General features: G+C 39.4%; 1 protein-coding gene across 1 annotated transcript in view; it reads left to right on the top strand.

Moving 5' to 3' along the window:
• Positions 1-16,116, top strand: part of LOC107589784 (otoferlin) — a 32,103-nt gene that overhangs the window by 2,955 nt on the left and 13,032 nt on the right. The window contains exons 5-22 of the mRNA XM_016278313.1: positions 1,399-1,461; positions 1,547-1,631; positions 1,952-2,111; positions 2,408-2,594; positions 3,883-4,069; positions 4,951-5,174; positions 5,678-5,786; positions 6,749-6,923; positions 7,024-7,144; positions 7,878-7,978; positions 8,288-8,378; positions 8,485-8,601; positions 8,693-8,845; positions 13,954-14,143; positions 14,230-14,354; positions 15,335-15,469; positions 15,562-15,723; positions 15,811-15,930. Of these exons, the coding sequence (XP_016133799.1) occupies positions 1,399-1,461; positions 1,547-1,631; positions 1,952-2,111; positions 2,408-2,594; positions 3,883-4,069; positions 4,951-5,174; positions 5,678-5,786; positions 6,749-6,923; positions 7,024-7,144; positions 7,878-7,978; positions 8,288-8,378; positions 8,485-8,601; positions 8,693-8,845; positions 13,954-14,143; positions 14,230-14,354; positions 15,335-15,469; positions 15,562-15,723; positions 15,811-15,930 (2,505 nt within the window). The remainder of the gene's footprint in view (positions 1-1,398; positions 1,462-1,546; positions 1,632-1,951; positions 2,112-2,407; positions 2,595-3,882; positions 4,070-4,950; positions 5,175-5,677; positions 5,787-6,748; positions 6,924-7,023; positions 7,145-7,877; positions 7,979-8,287; positions 8,379-8,484; positions 8,602-8,692; positions 8,846-13,953; positions 14,144-14,229; positions 14,355-15,334; positions 15,470-15,561; positions 15,724-15,810; positions 15,931-16,116) is intronic.

The following is a 16,116-nucleotide window of genomic DNA, read 5'->3' on the forward strand; positions in this document are numbered from 1 at the left end:
TGATACGGTCACTGAAGCTGATCGCGGCTACAATGCTTGTGTTTATTCCAGAATCCAGCCGCGCCACACACGTTTCTGAAGCGGCTCGCTGTGCTGCTTCTGGAAAGATACACGCTTACGCCTCCTTTGAATAAATATAGCCAAAATCCCACCAAAAACCGCTGCCATGACTTATCGCAAGAGGCAAAAGGTTACGTTTTAGTCGATTTTAGCCGGAAGCAACCGTTTGAAAAAGGTCTTGATGGATTTGTTTCTAACAGCTTTTGTCTTCTCCAGATGTTAACTGATGGACTGGATTGGTGTGTATTATTGTGATGTTTTGATCAGCTGTTTGGACTCTCATTCTGACGGCACCCATTCACTGCAGAGCATCCATTGCTGAGACAGTAGGCGCGTTTCCATTACCCTTCAAATTGCACAAATAGAAATTGCGAATTGAAAATACGCCTAATGGAAATGCGTCAATTTCGCAAAAACGCCCAAATATCGCAAAAAAGTTTTTACGCTCGCACGAGGTGGTTTTTCAGGCAATGCGAAAAAGGAATAATTCGCAAAACTGCAATGGAAACGGCTTTTTTCGCATTTACAGGTCACATGGCGTATGTAAAAAGTCATATGATCATTCTTCAATGTACTATAACAGGGATCCTCAAATCTGGCCCACGAGATCCACTTTCCTGCAGAGTTTAGCTCTAACCCTAATCAAACACACATGAGCATGCTAATCAATGTCTTCAGGATCATTCCAAAATCACAGGTAGCTGAGTTTGATCAGGGTTGGAGCTAAACTCTGCAGCGCATTGGCCCTCCAGAGCAAGATTTGAGGAACCCTGTACTATAACCTCTAGAAACACATCATAAGTGGCCGCTCTCCAGTATAAGGGACTTTCCCTACCATTAATGCTTAGACAATTTACACCGCACACAGTGTGCAGTGTGGCTCTGATACGGTCACTGAAGCTGATTGCGGCCACAATGCTTGTGTTTATTCCAGAATCCAGCCGCGCCACGCACGTTTCTGAAGCGGCTCGCTGTGCTGCTTCTGGAAAGATACACGCTTACGCCTCCTTTGAATAAATATAGCCAAAATCCCACCAAAAACCGCTGCCATGACTTATCGCAAGAGGCAAAAGGTTACGTTTTAGTCACATAACTTTGGTTAATGGAAACGCCATTTCGCAATATTTTTATCGACATTTATAAAATGTCGCCAAAGTTTTGCACAAATCTGAAATGGAAACGCGCCTAGTGATGCAATGCTACATTTCTCCAAATCTAATGAAGAAATCTTGGATGGCCTGAGGGTGAACACATTTTCAGCAAATGTTCATGTTTTGGGTGAAGTACTCCTTTAATATTGCTAATTTAATGTTTTCATAAACTTTTTGCTTTTTTTAGTACTTTGTTTTTGACTTCCACGTTCCTCCTGATGTCATGTTTGACAAGATCCTGAAAGTGTCAGTAAGTAGCATCAAATATCAATTTTAAATGGACTTTCGGCTTTAAGCTTTGTTTTAAACGGTTTTAAAATAATGTGTCCATACAGGTTATCCACTCTAAGAATCTTTTGCGAAGTGGCACGCTGGTCGGGAGCTTCAAGCTTGACGTGGGCACAGTTTATACACAACCTGGTAACTGGTATTATCATGCTTCTCTATCCACCTTACTTTAAAACACAGAAGTAAGCTATTTTCTGTGAATGTGCAAGACGTACGCTTCATTAGCCACTATAGATAAATAACTAGAAAAATATTTGAGCTACAAATCAGTGTGTTTATGACTGATAATAATACCTGTTTGCAATATAAAACAGCATAATGGATTGTTTTTGTACTGGTAAAAGAAATAGAAACAACCGACACCGGAAGCCTTCGCCGCTCTTATGTTAAAAATAAGGTGGATAAAGCTCTGTTTCTAGACTAGACTAGAGAGTTTTTCTTTACATTTACAGAACATCAGTTCTTCCACAAATGGGCCACTTTATGTGACCCCGATGACATCACTGCTGGATGCAAAGGCTATGTCAAGTGTGACGTCGCAGTTGTTAAAAAGGGCGACACTCTGAAAACTCCACACAAAACAAATGAAACAGATGAGGATGACATTGAGGGGTAAAAAACAAAAACCCTTCCTACCTCGTTGCATGTGTTATTTGCAAAGGGAAGCATCACTGTTACTATTCCTTACCTTGAACAAAAACTCTAAACTCAAGTGTTCCCAGCATATTTTGACAGCCCTATGAAATAAATATTTACTTGTAGTTGTAGTATTTAATTCAAATGTGACATCTGAAATTCTAGTATTTTACCACCCAGATAATTCCATCCAACAATATATGGATTATTTAAAGGCGGTTCTATATGCAGAAACCCATCTCTCTTCTTTATTGATTTCGTTGTTGTTCCAGTAATCTTCTGTTGCCGGAAGACGTCCCAGCTGAGCGTCAATGGGCAAAATTCTACGTGAAAATCTACCGAGCCGAGGGGTTGCCCAAAATGAACACCAGCATTATGGCAAACGTCAAAAAAGCCTTCATTGGAGAAAATAAGGACTTGGTTGATCCGTATGTCCAGGTGCAATTTGCAGGACAGAAGGTGGGCAGAATTCTCACTAATGGTCATTTAGTAACATTTGAAAATATAATCGAGTTTAATGATGGAAAATAAATGTAATCATTAAACAAAACACATTTTACACAATATTCAAAGTTCACTGAATAACATTTTAAAAATTAAGACTCTGGAATGACCAGTTCGGTTAAAAACCATGAAATCGCTGGTGAACACGGTTTCCTTTCCTGTGTTGATGCATTTCCTGTTGAAACAGGAAGTTTGAGTCATTAAGTGGGACATTTTGAAGACCTCGTCCAGTCCAGACAATTTATTACAAAAAAAAACAAAAAACAAAGTAACGCATTTGAACTACTTCCAAATAATATAATTTTTTAAATACACATTCACTCTAAATCATATGCTGAAAACGTTTGTTGTCTCATAACATTAAATTACAAGTAAGATGAATTGCTATTTTATATTTTCAATTCAGAATGGCAATATTTTTAAGTCCATCGAAAACAGTTGTCATATTAAATGTTTAACTACAGCCTACATGTAATAAGAGTCCACTGCATGCAAGTTATGATGAGTTTTATTAAATCCCAAGAGTGAGCAGATAAACAATAAACACAGGCATGACTTGACGAAACATGAACATAGACATGGACACAACTCACCAACAGTAGTTACAAACAACAAAGCTAGACAGAAAACAATGGCAACATGAGGGCTATTTACACACAAGACTAAATGACTAAACAAGGAACACCTGTGAACAATCAAGACAATGAACCAATCACAAAACAGAACTAAGAACCACATGACCAAATCAACCAATAAGAACACGACACATAGTTGCAACTCTTCAGAACAGTGTGTTCAACGCACCCCCGTTTTTTTCTGTTTAAAAAACGTTTTGCACCGTTTTGTCGGGGCTGAACGCAGCCCTGGTTTGCCAACGTCAAAGAAGAAGAAGACAACCAATAGCAGGATTACATAAGGGCAAGGGAAACGCATGACAGGAACCGTCACTATGACAAAGACAAAATAAAAGACATGAAAACATGAACATAAACCAAAACCAAAAACCAACCATGAAACTACATCTTACCTTTGGGCCAGAAAAAGCACTCTAAAGTTCAGATAATTGCATTTAACATACATTTAAACTATTATGCATTTTCATTTAATTCTAAATAGCATGCAGTTTAGTGTCTGAAAACATTACATTCAGTTAATGTATATGATTTCCTTAATAAGTAGTCCTTTTAGGGGGAGGCATGAATATTTTTGATCCATTGATCCATGTCATCTATCCACAATGCAGGGAAAAACTTCAATTCAGAAGAGCAGCTATGAGCCGATCTGGAATGAGCAGATCGTTTTCACTGAGCAGTTTCCACCTCTGTGCCGGAGAATGAAAGTCCAGATCCGCGATTCGGATAAAGTGAACGATGTGGCCATCGGAACGCACTTCATTGACCTGCGGAAGATTGCTAATGATGGAGACAAAGGTAACAGGGCTTCCTGAACACCTCTGCAAAGTCTGCAAAAGTAATACACTAACGTGCAAAAGTCTGGAATAATGAAATATAAGCACCCAATAACTGAATAATTATAATTGAATAATAAATCTGCCAGCAATTTATTTGATACAGTAAAAACAGTAATATTTTGAAAATGTATTACAATTTAAAATAGCTGTTTTCTACATGAATATATTGTTAAAATGTAAAGTATTTCCGTGATCAGAGCTGTATTTTCAGCATCATTACTCCAGTCTTCAGTGTCACATGATTCAAGAAAGAAAACTTACCAAAAAAAAGTTTGTTTTTACTATCACTTTTAATAATTTAATGCGTCCTTGCTGATTGCTAATCTGTATTGATTGACTGATTGATTGCTTTATTATTATTAATAAATCCTACTTAACCCAGTGTATCACCGTTTCCACAAAAATAAGCACCACTCTTTTCAGCACTGATTATCAGAAATGTTTCTTGAGCAGCAAAGCAGCATAATATACTGATTTCTGAAGATCATGTGACACTGAAGACTGGAGGAATGATGCTGAAAATACAGCTGCGCATCACAGGAATACATTACAGTTTAACAGAGATTCACATAGAAAATAGTTATTTTAAATTGTAATAATATTACTGTATTTTCACATGGCCTTACTGAGGATAAGAGACTTCTTCAAAAGCATTAAAAACTCTTAATTACTTACAAACTTTTGACCGGAAGTATATTTCCTTGTTGTTTATCACATGTTGCTCTGGATACTCAATCACATAAGCCATCACTACATTGCTGTTCAAGATCAGTATTAAACCATTTTCAAATATTATCAAAAGGTAAAAGATTTAAAAAGTGATCCTGTTTCTATTGCTAGGCTTTCTTCCGACTCTTGGGCCGGCTTGGGCCAACATGTACGGCTCCACACGCAGCTACACGCTCATGGACGAGTACCAGGACCTGAATGAAGGACTAGGGGAAGGGGTTTCGTTCAGGGCCCGGCTGCTGATCAGTCTGGCCGTGGAGATACTGGACACCTCCTCTGCTGAAGTAATGTGCTCCACTGAGGTGCAGGTGGAGGGAGTTCCCAACATCTCAGATGTAAGCGATCCATAGACGGGGGATTCAATACAATTACAGTGAATAATTAATTGTCTTTATTTATCTCCGTACATTATTCATTTAGCTGTAATACTCATAGTAGTTCTTTGTGTGCAAGACAATCATCTGCACAGTCAGAGCCAAAGTTATGCTTCATTCTGCATGTGACTTGCTGTTAAAAATTAATCAGTTTGAGAAAACAGATCTGTTTTGAATTGTTTATGAGCACTGTGACATCATGTTTTGTCTAATCTTAGGAAACCCCCCATACACTGAAAACAAAAAAGAAACACTCAGAAATTGCTAGTAAATTTCACAATTAATTACAAAGAAATGGCAAGTAGTGCACTGGATTAAACATGAAATTTAAATTAAATGTTAATTTAATTAACGTAGATAGACTGAAATAGCATTTTCTTGTCAAGCATACTCTACTAAACGTTTTATTTACAACAAAGTGTATTCACAAAACATTTAATCAATTGTTTGTTGCTTATATCTAGAATGCCACAGGAAAAATTGAGGAGTTCTTTCTCTTTGGATGTTTCCTTGAGGCCACTATGATTGACAGGAAGATTGGAGACAAACCCATCAACTTTGAGGTTACAATAGGTAAAATCTATGGTAGACTAGTTAACCGCCTTTAAATTGAGGTCACCAGTTGCTCACCATTCAGAATGCTACTGAATTCTTTTAAACTTTCAAAGAAATGTATGTTACTGCTGTGAGTGTACTTTTTAATAATACATTTAATATGAATGACACCAGTTCAATATTAGATCAACCATACACAAGGCATATAGACTAACTCCTGAAATGTTGCAGTAGATGATATTAATAATCAGTGCTTGAAATGCCATCTCTCCAAGTCAACCTTCTTATGTTCAGGTTGATTCAATATAAATTCAAACTCATTCAAACTCAAACTTATCCAATTTTTTACATGCAAAGACCATTAACTGGCTTTAAAGGAATAGTTGACCCAAAAATAAAAAGTTTGCTGAAAACGTACTCATCCTCAGGCCATCCGAGATATAGATGAGATTTTTTTTTGTTCATGAGATCAGGTTTGGAGAAATGTAGCACTGCATCAGTGTCTCAGCAATGGATGCTCTGCAAGTGAATGGGTGCCGTCAGAATGAGAGTCCAAACAGCTGATAAAAACATCACAATAATCCACAAGTAATCCACAGCACTCCAGTCCATCAGATAACATCTGGAGAAGACAAAAGCTGTGTGTTTGTAAGAAACAAATCCGCTTTTAACTTCAAACTGTTGCTTCAGGCTAATCCATAATACGCTTCCTCCAGTGAAAAAGTGTTCTGGTCTGAATCAGGAGAGAAATCTGCACAGATCAAGCAGCGTTTAAACAGTCCAAAACAGCTCTAAACAAATACAATTCAAAGACTGAAATTGTATTTTTTGGTTAAACATAATCCAATAATCTTTCTTTTATTTACCACTTGAAAAAATCATATTTTATAGTGCACACTTCACTTTTATGCAAGTAATGAATTATTCTGGGAAGTGTGTCAGACACCTACTACATCATTACGCTATCCTCTCAAATCAAGGAAACTATGGCAATGAACTCGATACTCCAACCAAGCCAAAAACAAAGAAGAGGAAGGGTGGCGATGACGAGGAGTCTGAGCTCATTCACGGCTCTAGTGACGAAGAGGTGGATGATGGTGGAGATATGACCTCAGTTTCCAGCACTCCTCCAATGAAGCCAGTCATCACTGACAGGTTGAGTTACTCAACATGTACTGACCTAAAACTCATTTATTTATGTTATTTTGCATTTTGGTGCAAATTCATGTATAATATCCGGTTTATTTGTCTGCAGAAACTATTTCCACCTCCCGTACTTTGAGAGGAAGCCCTGCATTTTTATCAAGAGCTGGTGGCAGGACCAAAGAAGACGGCTTTATAATGCAAACATCATGGACAGAATTGCAGATAAATTGGTAATGAATCAGTGAATATAGCTTATATTAGTTAGTTTCTGAAATATGTATCTTTTTACCATTCTCTACACATTCTTATTTTTGTTTCAACCATTTTGTACCACTATTTATTTCATTTTTATTTCATTTTACTCTAAATAAATAAATCTTCAGGCAAGACAATACAGATGAATAGGGTAAACATTTTAACCAAAAGATAAGACCATACTTCCCCTGTTGATGAAACACAGTACATTAAGACAATTGTTTTGTATTACAACTTTTCTGAAATGTTATGTATAAAAAAGCAAACGAGACATTTTCTGATGAAATATGCACTAATTTATTTCCAGAACAGAAATCTGAACATTGGATAAAGCCAGGTTCAAATTCTCATTTCATTTTGTTGACATTATAGAAATATTATTATATATGTATTATGTCTTGTAGAGAGATTATTGTAATTAAAATCTACAGATGCAAATAGATCAAGCGCAAACAAATAAACACTAAAGTGTTTATTTTGGATACTTTCTTTCCACTAGTCTGAAAGAAGTCAAGTTATGGAAGCAAATTAGCCCAAAATCTCAAAATTGACTAGTGCATGATAAAACAAACAAAGGGTTTTCTTACCTTAAATTCCATTTACATCATATTTGTCATTTAGTATACAATAATAATCCTGGTTACAGTTAATCTGTGAAAATGCATCTATACGTTGACATTGCAGCTTGTGTTCTCTATCATATTATAGGAAGAAGGGTTAAACGATGTGCAGGAGATCATTAAAACAGAGAAAGCCTATCCTGAGCGCAGACTCAGAGGAGTCCTGGAGGAACTCAGCATTGGCTGCAGGTTTATATACGGTTTATATATGTTACTCTGAGCCAGTTATGAGTGGTTCTCTGGAAACAGTGCTATTTGTGCTCCATTTGTGTCCTGTGATTAAACGGTGCAGTAAGCGTTTTCTAAGAACCACTTGACTGGTTAATGCATATGGTGGGTAGTAAAGCATGATTTCTTGATCATTCAGAAGTAACATTTTTTAATGAATTGGAAAAAAAACTTACATTTTGAGGCACAACTGGCACAATATTTTCACAAAACTTTATTCAACTGTCTATGACGGAGTAAAGATACTAATGGATTTCTTATCTCTTTCAGTACCTTTGTAACTTTAGCAAACAATGATCAGAATCAGACTGGGAAGACTAAACTGGACCGGGAGAGACTGAAATTATGCATGCAGGAATTGGTAAAAGCAGCTCTTACTAACAAATATTAAGAGTAACTAATGTTAAAATCTGATTCCGGTGGCTTATTTTTGTGTCTGTTGCTAAAGCCTGTTGTTATTTTTTCAGGAAAACATGGGCCAGCAAGCAAAGAATATGCGATCCCAAGTAAAGAAAAGCAACGTGAAAGACAAAATAAAACTGGCACAAAACTTCCTCCACAAGCTGAGATTCTTGTCTGATGAGGTAGTGCACAAGACCTGATAAAATACAAATATGCTTGGTTATGTGGCCATATAGATGTATTCATGTAAATTCTTTTGTTTTTTCATCATAGCCTCAGCATAGTGTTCCAGATATTTACATATGGATGATAAGCAACAACAAACGCATTGCATATGCCCGCGTTCCCTCCAAAGACATCCTCTTCTCTTCTGTGGATGAAGAAACCGGAAAGGACTGTGGGAAAGTCCAGACCACCTTTTTCAAGGTTAGGATGAATGCAAATTCTGAAAATGTCTTAAAACATTTTATGTCAGAATACTTATCTTGAAAGGGGCCATATCATTTAATTTTCCTTGATGTATTATGAAGACAACTCAAAACTTTTTAACTAAGCTGCCAAAACAGCTTGTGATGAATGTATCAGTGTGGCTGAATCTAGTTTATTTGCAAAAAGATTCCTGATCATTTCAGTCCGCTCTGAACAGTTTTACAGCACATTTCAGCACAGATTGATTTATGAATCAGTCACAATGTGATGAAAGAAGCTGTTATTAAAGAATGGAGCAGAACGTCCCGGATACGCATGTAACAGAGATGTTACATCAACTGACGTATGGGATCCCTATGGAAAGTGCCACAACCACTAAACTGAAGTGACAACTGCCATCCCACGTTGTAACCTACACAGCGCCTCGTTGTGAGCCAGATAGTCTTTCATACCGAGAACGGGATCGAAAGAACAGTACGAAGAGGGATACATCAGCTGTTCCTTAGCCTGAGTTTTTGACTTTTACACAACAAAAAAGAGTGCTTCAGCTCTTTATCATTCTGATGAGGGTACAGCCACAACCAGTTGTAAAATACTGGGTAAGTGTGCCTTAGTCTGTGTGGATAGGGACGCTACAGAGATCACATCCTACAGTATCTGAAGGGGGGTAACATGGAGAGTACATATATGGACTGACCAGCAGGGCAGTACTACATATGGAAGAGTCACTGTGGTATGTTCTGCTACTACCGATGCAGAGAATTGCTTACAATGAATAGTAAGGAATTCTGTTAAGGGAAAGACACAGGTTAACCAACAGGGAAACCGTACCATGGATGAATACACACAGCAAATACACACGGAAATTAATACACACTGCTTCAGGGCACAAGCCTGCCTAGAGGGGGCTCTGGCCTGAGTCATAGTGGCTATCACTGCCTGTGACTGACCACTTAAGTCCCTGTTTCCCGTCCATAAGCCACACATGGAGATTCCAAAGATCTAGATGCAGGTGCCAAATTGTGCCCTGCCCCTGAGAAAGAAGGTCCTTCCTCAGGGTAATTCGCCAAGGAGGGGCTGTCTCGAGGGGCATCAGGTCCAAGAACCTGGTCTGGGTGGGCCATTAGAGCATAACCATCAAGGCCTGCACCTCGTCCTCCCTGATCTTGCACAGGGTCTGTGCAAGGAGGCTCACTGGGAGAAGTAACGGTCGAAACCAGTGCAGGGTCAGCAGTACTGCCAGAAACTCAAGGCAATTTATATTCCACTGCAGTCGTGGTCCCATCCAGAAGCCCAGCGCTGCATACACATTGCCCACAGAACCTCAGCCTGTTCTGGAGGCACCTGTTGTGACAACAACATGCCTGGACACTTGTTCTAAGGGCACTCCTGCCCGTAGAAAGGTAAGGTTTGACTAGGGGCTGAAAGTCTGGCAACAATTTTGTGTGATGGCCATATGGAGTGTGCCATGGTGCCATGCCCATCTTGGGACTCGGCTGTGTAGCCAGTGCTGAACTGGTCCCATACACATCAATCCGAGCTGCGTTACCATGGCTGTGGATGGCATATGACCCAAATGCCTCTGAAATTGTTTCAGCAGAACCGCTATTTTCCCCCTGAATAAATTCAGGCAGTTCAGCACTGATTAGGCATGCTGAGAAAAGAGATGCTCTGACTGGGGGAGAGCTTGCTCTTCTCCCATTTGCACCGAAGCCCCAACTGGCTGAGGTGCCAGAGCACCAGGTTACTGTGCTTGTACAACAGATCTCGAGAGTGAGCTAGAATGAGCCAGTCATCAAGAGTTGTGGATATAGATGACCACTTTTCCTTTAATGGGTCAAGGGCACCCTATACAACTTTGGTGAAGACACGGGGAGACTGGTACATCCCGAAGGGGAGGACTTTGTACTGGCATGCCTGACCCTCGAAAGCAAACCGAAGAAGGCAAGATTAAGTGTGGAGTAACACTTACCCTGCTCCCTGGATCCTGTGAAGGGCTTGATAGAGCTGCGTGAGGAAGCAGTGCATCCTTGAGGTGTGACCTCTTGGCCTGTTTCGAAAGGAGAGGATGAGGCTGAGAGTGAGGAAGCATTGCGTCACACACTGCCAGACTGTGTTGAGTGTGTCTGGACTGCTTTGCTGTCTGCTTGGAGGGCTGCCTGGGTGACAGGCTGTGTCGCATTGCTGTGGGAGGCTTGACATTGCGGCTGAGGTGTAACATCAGGCTGCACCAAAGCAGATGTAGACACCGCAGGGGGATACCCTTGGCATCAAGCAGACTGGGGGCCAGCCCATGCTGGGGCAAGATGTGTTTGATGGTCTCTGTCTGCTTCTGGACTGCCAAGAATTGCTGGACAAAGTCCTCAGTGTCACCGATAAGGCCAGCCACTGAGATGTGGGCATTGAGAAAGCAAACCTTGTTGGTGTCCCACATCTTAGCAAGGTTGAGCCAAAGATGTCACTCCTGTGGACTCTGTCCCCTTCTCTGATGCCGCGATTGACATCTGGTCCTCCCCTGGAGCTCCAAATGATATGTTTTCATTTTAAGACATAACAAAAAATCAAACACCCTGTAATAAAACATTAAAACTCACTAATCTGGAGAGAAGATCTCAAAGAAAGAGCAAAGGATACCACCTAGCCCAAATTTCCCCCTTGCTTAATCCTGAACCCATCTCCCCCTTTCCCTCTTCTCCCCCACCAGGCTCAAGTCATTAAAAATTCAAAAATTCACAAGATTGTCTTTATAGAATATATGATTTATCTTGCGAATCTATTATTTTTACCCTTTCAAGTGTGGTGTCATTTTAAATGTCTCAGTGTGATTGGTAAAATGGTCTCAATTTCACAGGGTCTCTGGTGAGATTGTTTTACGATCTCTGACCAGGTGTGACTCTTGGGTCATGGAATCCTTACCAACCAAAGATCTTCTGTTTTACAACTTAGATTTGAAGATTTCTTTTCTTTGTGGTCTGGGTATTTAAGGGAATGTGGCAAGTAAATCATTGGGATTCTGTAACCAGAAAACCCCCGCACAGTGTATGTAAGTCTCTGGAGCTCTGCATCCTGGACACTCACATGCTGTGTATCTCTCTGCTGTCAGGTATGCATCTCTCACTCTTAGATTCATCTTTGAGCAATAAATGTTATGTATTTATAATTTCTGAATTGGATTCTAATTATGCAATTAGCATGATACATTCTTACCTGACAAATAAAATGTAAAATTCGATTTATTCTCCTGAAATCATTATGACTTTTGGCGCTTTTCCACTGCATGGTATGGCACGGCACAGCTCGCTTTTGGGAGGTTTCCACTGTGTACAGTACCTGATACCTAGTACTTTTTTCAGTACCACCTCGGCTGAGGTTCAAAGCGAGCCGTACCATTACCAAAATGTGACGTGTAAACCCTGCTGATCACTGATTGGCTGGAGAGAATTGCTACTACCTGCGTCATTGGACTTGCGACACAAGACCACTAGACCAGCTAGATTAAATCAGCACAGCCAGCGAAGATCGAACGCAACTTTATTTGAGTTGAACACACCTTTTTTAAAACAAAAAATATAATGGCTGTCTTGCAGTTAAAAACATCCACATGCCGAGAATGAAGAACACCATTCCATGGATATGCTCCATTGTTGTTTGTTTGTTTGTGTCACGTTTACGATGATGTCACGGCAGTAGAGGTGGCGCAACTTTAATGACATGTCTATAATTCTGCCCACTCTGAAGCGGTACTAAACTGCAATGGAAACGCAAACCGAGCTGAGCCGAGCCGAGCCATACCATGCAGTGGAAAAGCTCCATAGTAGATAATGTGGAGTCTGTTGCTACCTCAAATCTGTGTCTAGGATAGATCAAACTGAGGGCCCAATGAATGGAGCATGTGGTACTCCATGTGGGACCTTTTGATTTCTGTCTATCACTGACTTAGCAACTTGTAGTAACATGACTAAGAAAACTACACTTTTTGTATGAGCAAACATGTTGTAGCCAACTTAAAGGTATTAGTTAATTTACACTCCCAGACTAAGATCAGAACTGTCAAGTTTGTGATTGTGAGATCCATGACCTCCAGCCGGCATGAGACTCTGTGCGGCACTGGGTCCCTAATGAACAAATAATTGAAAGTATAGGTTGTCCAGAATAATCAAATATCTAAATTCAGCCACATATAATCTTATGATCAGCTGTTAATCAGTAATGTAGTCAAATTTGAACAATCACTTAAAGATTGGAGTCAGATTAAACACAGAGCTACAATAAAATTGAAACTCTATCCTAATAAATTAAGTGAACTTTGTAGAAGCACAAATAAAAGACCAACACGCATTGTACCTTCACCCACACTGTTGGAGTCCGTCATTGGGCCAATAGGTGGTCCATTGGGCGGCAATTTCCTTTGGGAGTTCGATGGCAAGCAGCATCGAAGAATAGTGGGAAGTCCGTGAGGACTGGCCTGGCGGAAATGTTGTAAGATCGCATACTTCGAGTGCTAACTGTGCTAACCGGTCCGCGCTGGGTAGCAGCAAAGGGGGTTTCCCCCACCACAAGAAGTGAGAGCCGAGACATCTGCATTGCCATGGTCATGGTCTCACAATGGATCAACGATCGTGACCATTAGAGGGGGTCAGGAAACGACCGCATCCAGAAACACTTGGACGAAGAGACATCTTTAAAAAGACACTCTTGTCCGTGTTGCTCTCTTAGAGAAACTGCTCTTTTATGCTGAAGTGCCCAGGGAGGAATCACAGCACTTATTTGTGCTAACAGTCGGCGAAACAGTTGAATGCTGTAGAAGGATCTTCCTGTTAAAGAGGGCTTCCCGACCTCACTATACAACTCATGAGGTGAATGGATGAGTGACTGCTGTAGAGATGCAACCAGTAGCCTCATTTCACATGTGAAGGCACAGCAGCATTAAACAAATTCTTTAAATTTAAAGGGTTGAAGAGGTTCACAAAAAATAATTTATGACCTAAAAAAATGAATAACAAAAATATATGATACCTTTAATTGGCTTTTCTAAACATCTACTTGATATACTTTAACGACAAGTACTAATTTACTTTCTTTTACTATTTTTCTTCTCTTTTTAGCTCCCTGGTAAGAAAAGCTTTGGACCTGCAGGCTGGACCGTTCAGGCTAAAACTGAGCTGTATCTGTGGCTCGGCTTGAACAGGCAGCGTAAGGACTACTTGAGCGGCCTACCAAATGGGTTTGAGGAGAACAAGGCAGTAAAAGGGCCTGGCATACAGTCCACACCCCCCATCAGCCTGATGTACACCAGTAAGATACCAAAGAACTTATATGAGTGACCTCAGATTGTCTGTGTAATAGTCAGTGATAATAACTCTTTTATTGTATGCTAACAGTGAAGCAGATCTTCCAGCTGAGGGTTCACATGTATCAGGCTCGCAGTCTGTTTGCGGCCGACAGCACGGGCCTGTCAGACCCCTTTGCCAGGGTATTTTTTTCTACTCACAGCCAGGTCACAGAGGTGAGAAAAAAGCTTCATGCAAGCTTACTATTGACATTTGACCTCTGTGAGTGAATTTTTTGCATATGAACCAATCTGAACCCAATTTGAAAGACTTGTTATACTTCTTGAGCATGTTTCTCCATATTTATTTATATTTATTTATTTCAAATATTTTATAATTAAACTTTATTGAAATAGGTATTAAAGACAAAATATGAATGTATTCATGTCACATATGAATATATAATTCATATTATATATTGAATAAATTCTGTGAAATTGAGTATTCTTCAACTAATGAAAGTCAATTCATTGAATATTTATAGGTGGCATTTCAAACATGATGATTATTAATATATTTATATTTAATTATTAATACCCTATGTATTGTGTGTATGATGAGAGGTTAAAAGATAATTGAATCCGAAAATAAAATGTATTAGTAGTATTTTTTTTTTTATATGATTTAATATTATATGATACAATTAATATTTGCAAAAATACCATTAAAACTAAATATTGAATTATATGAATTTACAGTATATGCATGTGCATTTAATTTATTTAAATTAAAATTCCACATCCTGTTTGCTACATCAAACATAGTTTAATGTTATATGATAAAATGAATAGGATAAAAAATTACATGTAAAACAGTTGAATTTGAGCATATGAATTCATTCTACATACTTAAATTGACATTTAGATTTTTACATCAACTCAAATTCATTTCGAATTTAGATTCGCAATTCAATTCTAACGGTGCAAAACCCAGAACCCTTTTTGTCAGCACCATCAGTTCACAACCAGCCGAGAGAAAAGTGTCTTCTCATAGCATTGAACATACAATAGCACTCGATGGGCTTGAACTAAAATATTTACTGAGAAAACGTTGTTTGGTGCTGCTTTACTGCTTGAGCTGTTTGAGATATCCACACCAAACCTACTGCATAAAGAAGTTAGAAGGAAGGCGTAATAAGCTGATTATTTCCTCTCAGGTCCTGAATGAGACGTTGTGTCCTACATGGGATCAGCTGCTGGTGTTTGATAACGTGGAGCTCTATGGTGAGGCTGGTGAACTGAGAGATGATCCTCCTATAATCGTCATCGAGATCTATGATCAGGACACTGTCGTGAGTGCTGATATCCTTCGAATTATTAATTTCCTTCTGCTTTTCATGCTTTCACCTCCATAAATGTGGTTAATCTCATTCTACTTCTCAAGGGAAAAGCCGATTTCATGGGTAGGACATTCGCTAAACCTATAACCAAGATATCAGATGAGCATTATGGGCCGCCACGCTTCCCTCCTCAACTGGAGTACTACCAGATCTACCGGGGAAACGGCACTGCAGGAGAAATGCTGGCGGCCTTTGAGCTGCTGCAGGTGCATCTGACAGGAACAAGAAACTGTTTAAATCTTAGTCTGTGTTTGTGCATGTATATATACTTCTGTATTGTGGAAATCATTCAGATTGGACCAGCTGGAAAGGCCGACCTGCCCCCAATAGATGGACCTTCAGATATCGATCGTGGTCCAATCCTGCCTGTTCCTATTGGCATAAGACCTGTCTTGAGTAAATACCGAATTGAGGTGAGTTGCACTTAGTAGAACAGCTACAGGGCCGACCCAGAATCTGACCTACAATCTTAAAAATCGTGGTTCTTTATTGCCAGCAATAATGTCATGAAGATCCTTTAACATCCATGGACATCTCCATTTCACAAAAGGTTCTTTATAGTGGAAAAAGGCTCTTCAGATTATTAAAATGTTCTTCAC

Source organism: Sinocyclocheilus grahami, unplaced genomic scaffold (assembly GCF_001515645.1).
Source record: "Sinocyclocheilus grahami isolate Dianchi unplaced genomic scaffold, SAMN03320097.WGS_v1.1 scaffold120.1, whole genome shotgun sequence".
In the NCBI taxonomy this organism is placed as follows: Eukaryota; Metazoa; Chordata; class Actinopteri; order Cypriniformes; family Cyprinidae; genus Sinocyclocheilus; species Sinocyclocheilus grahami.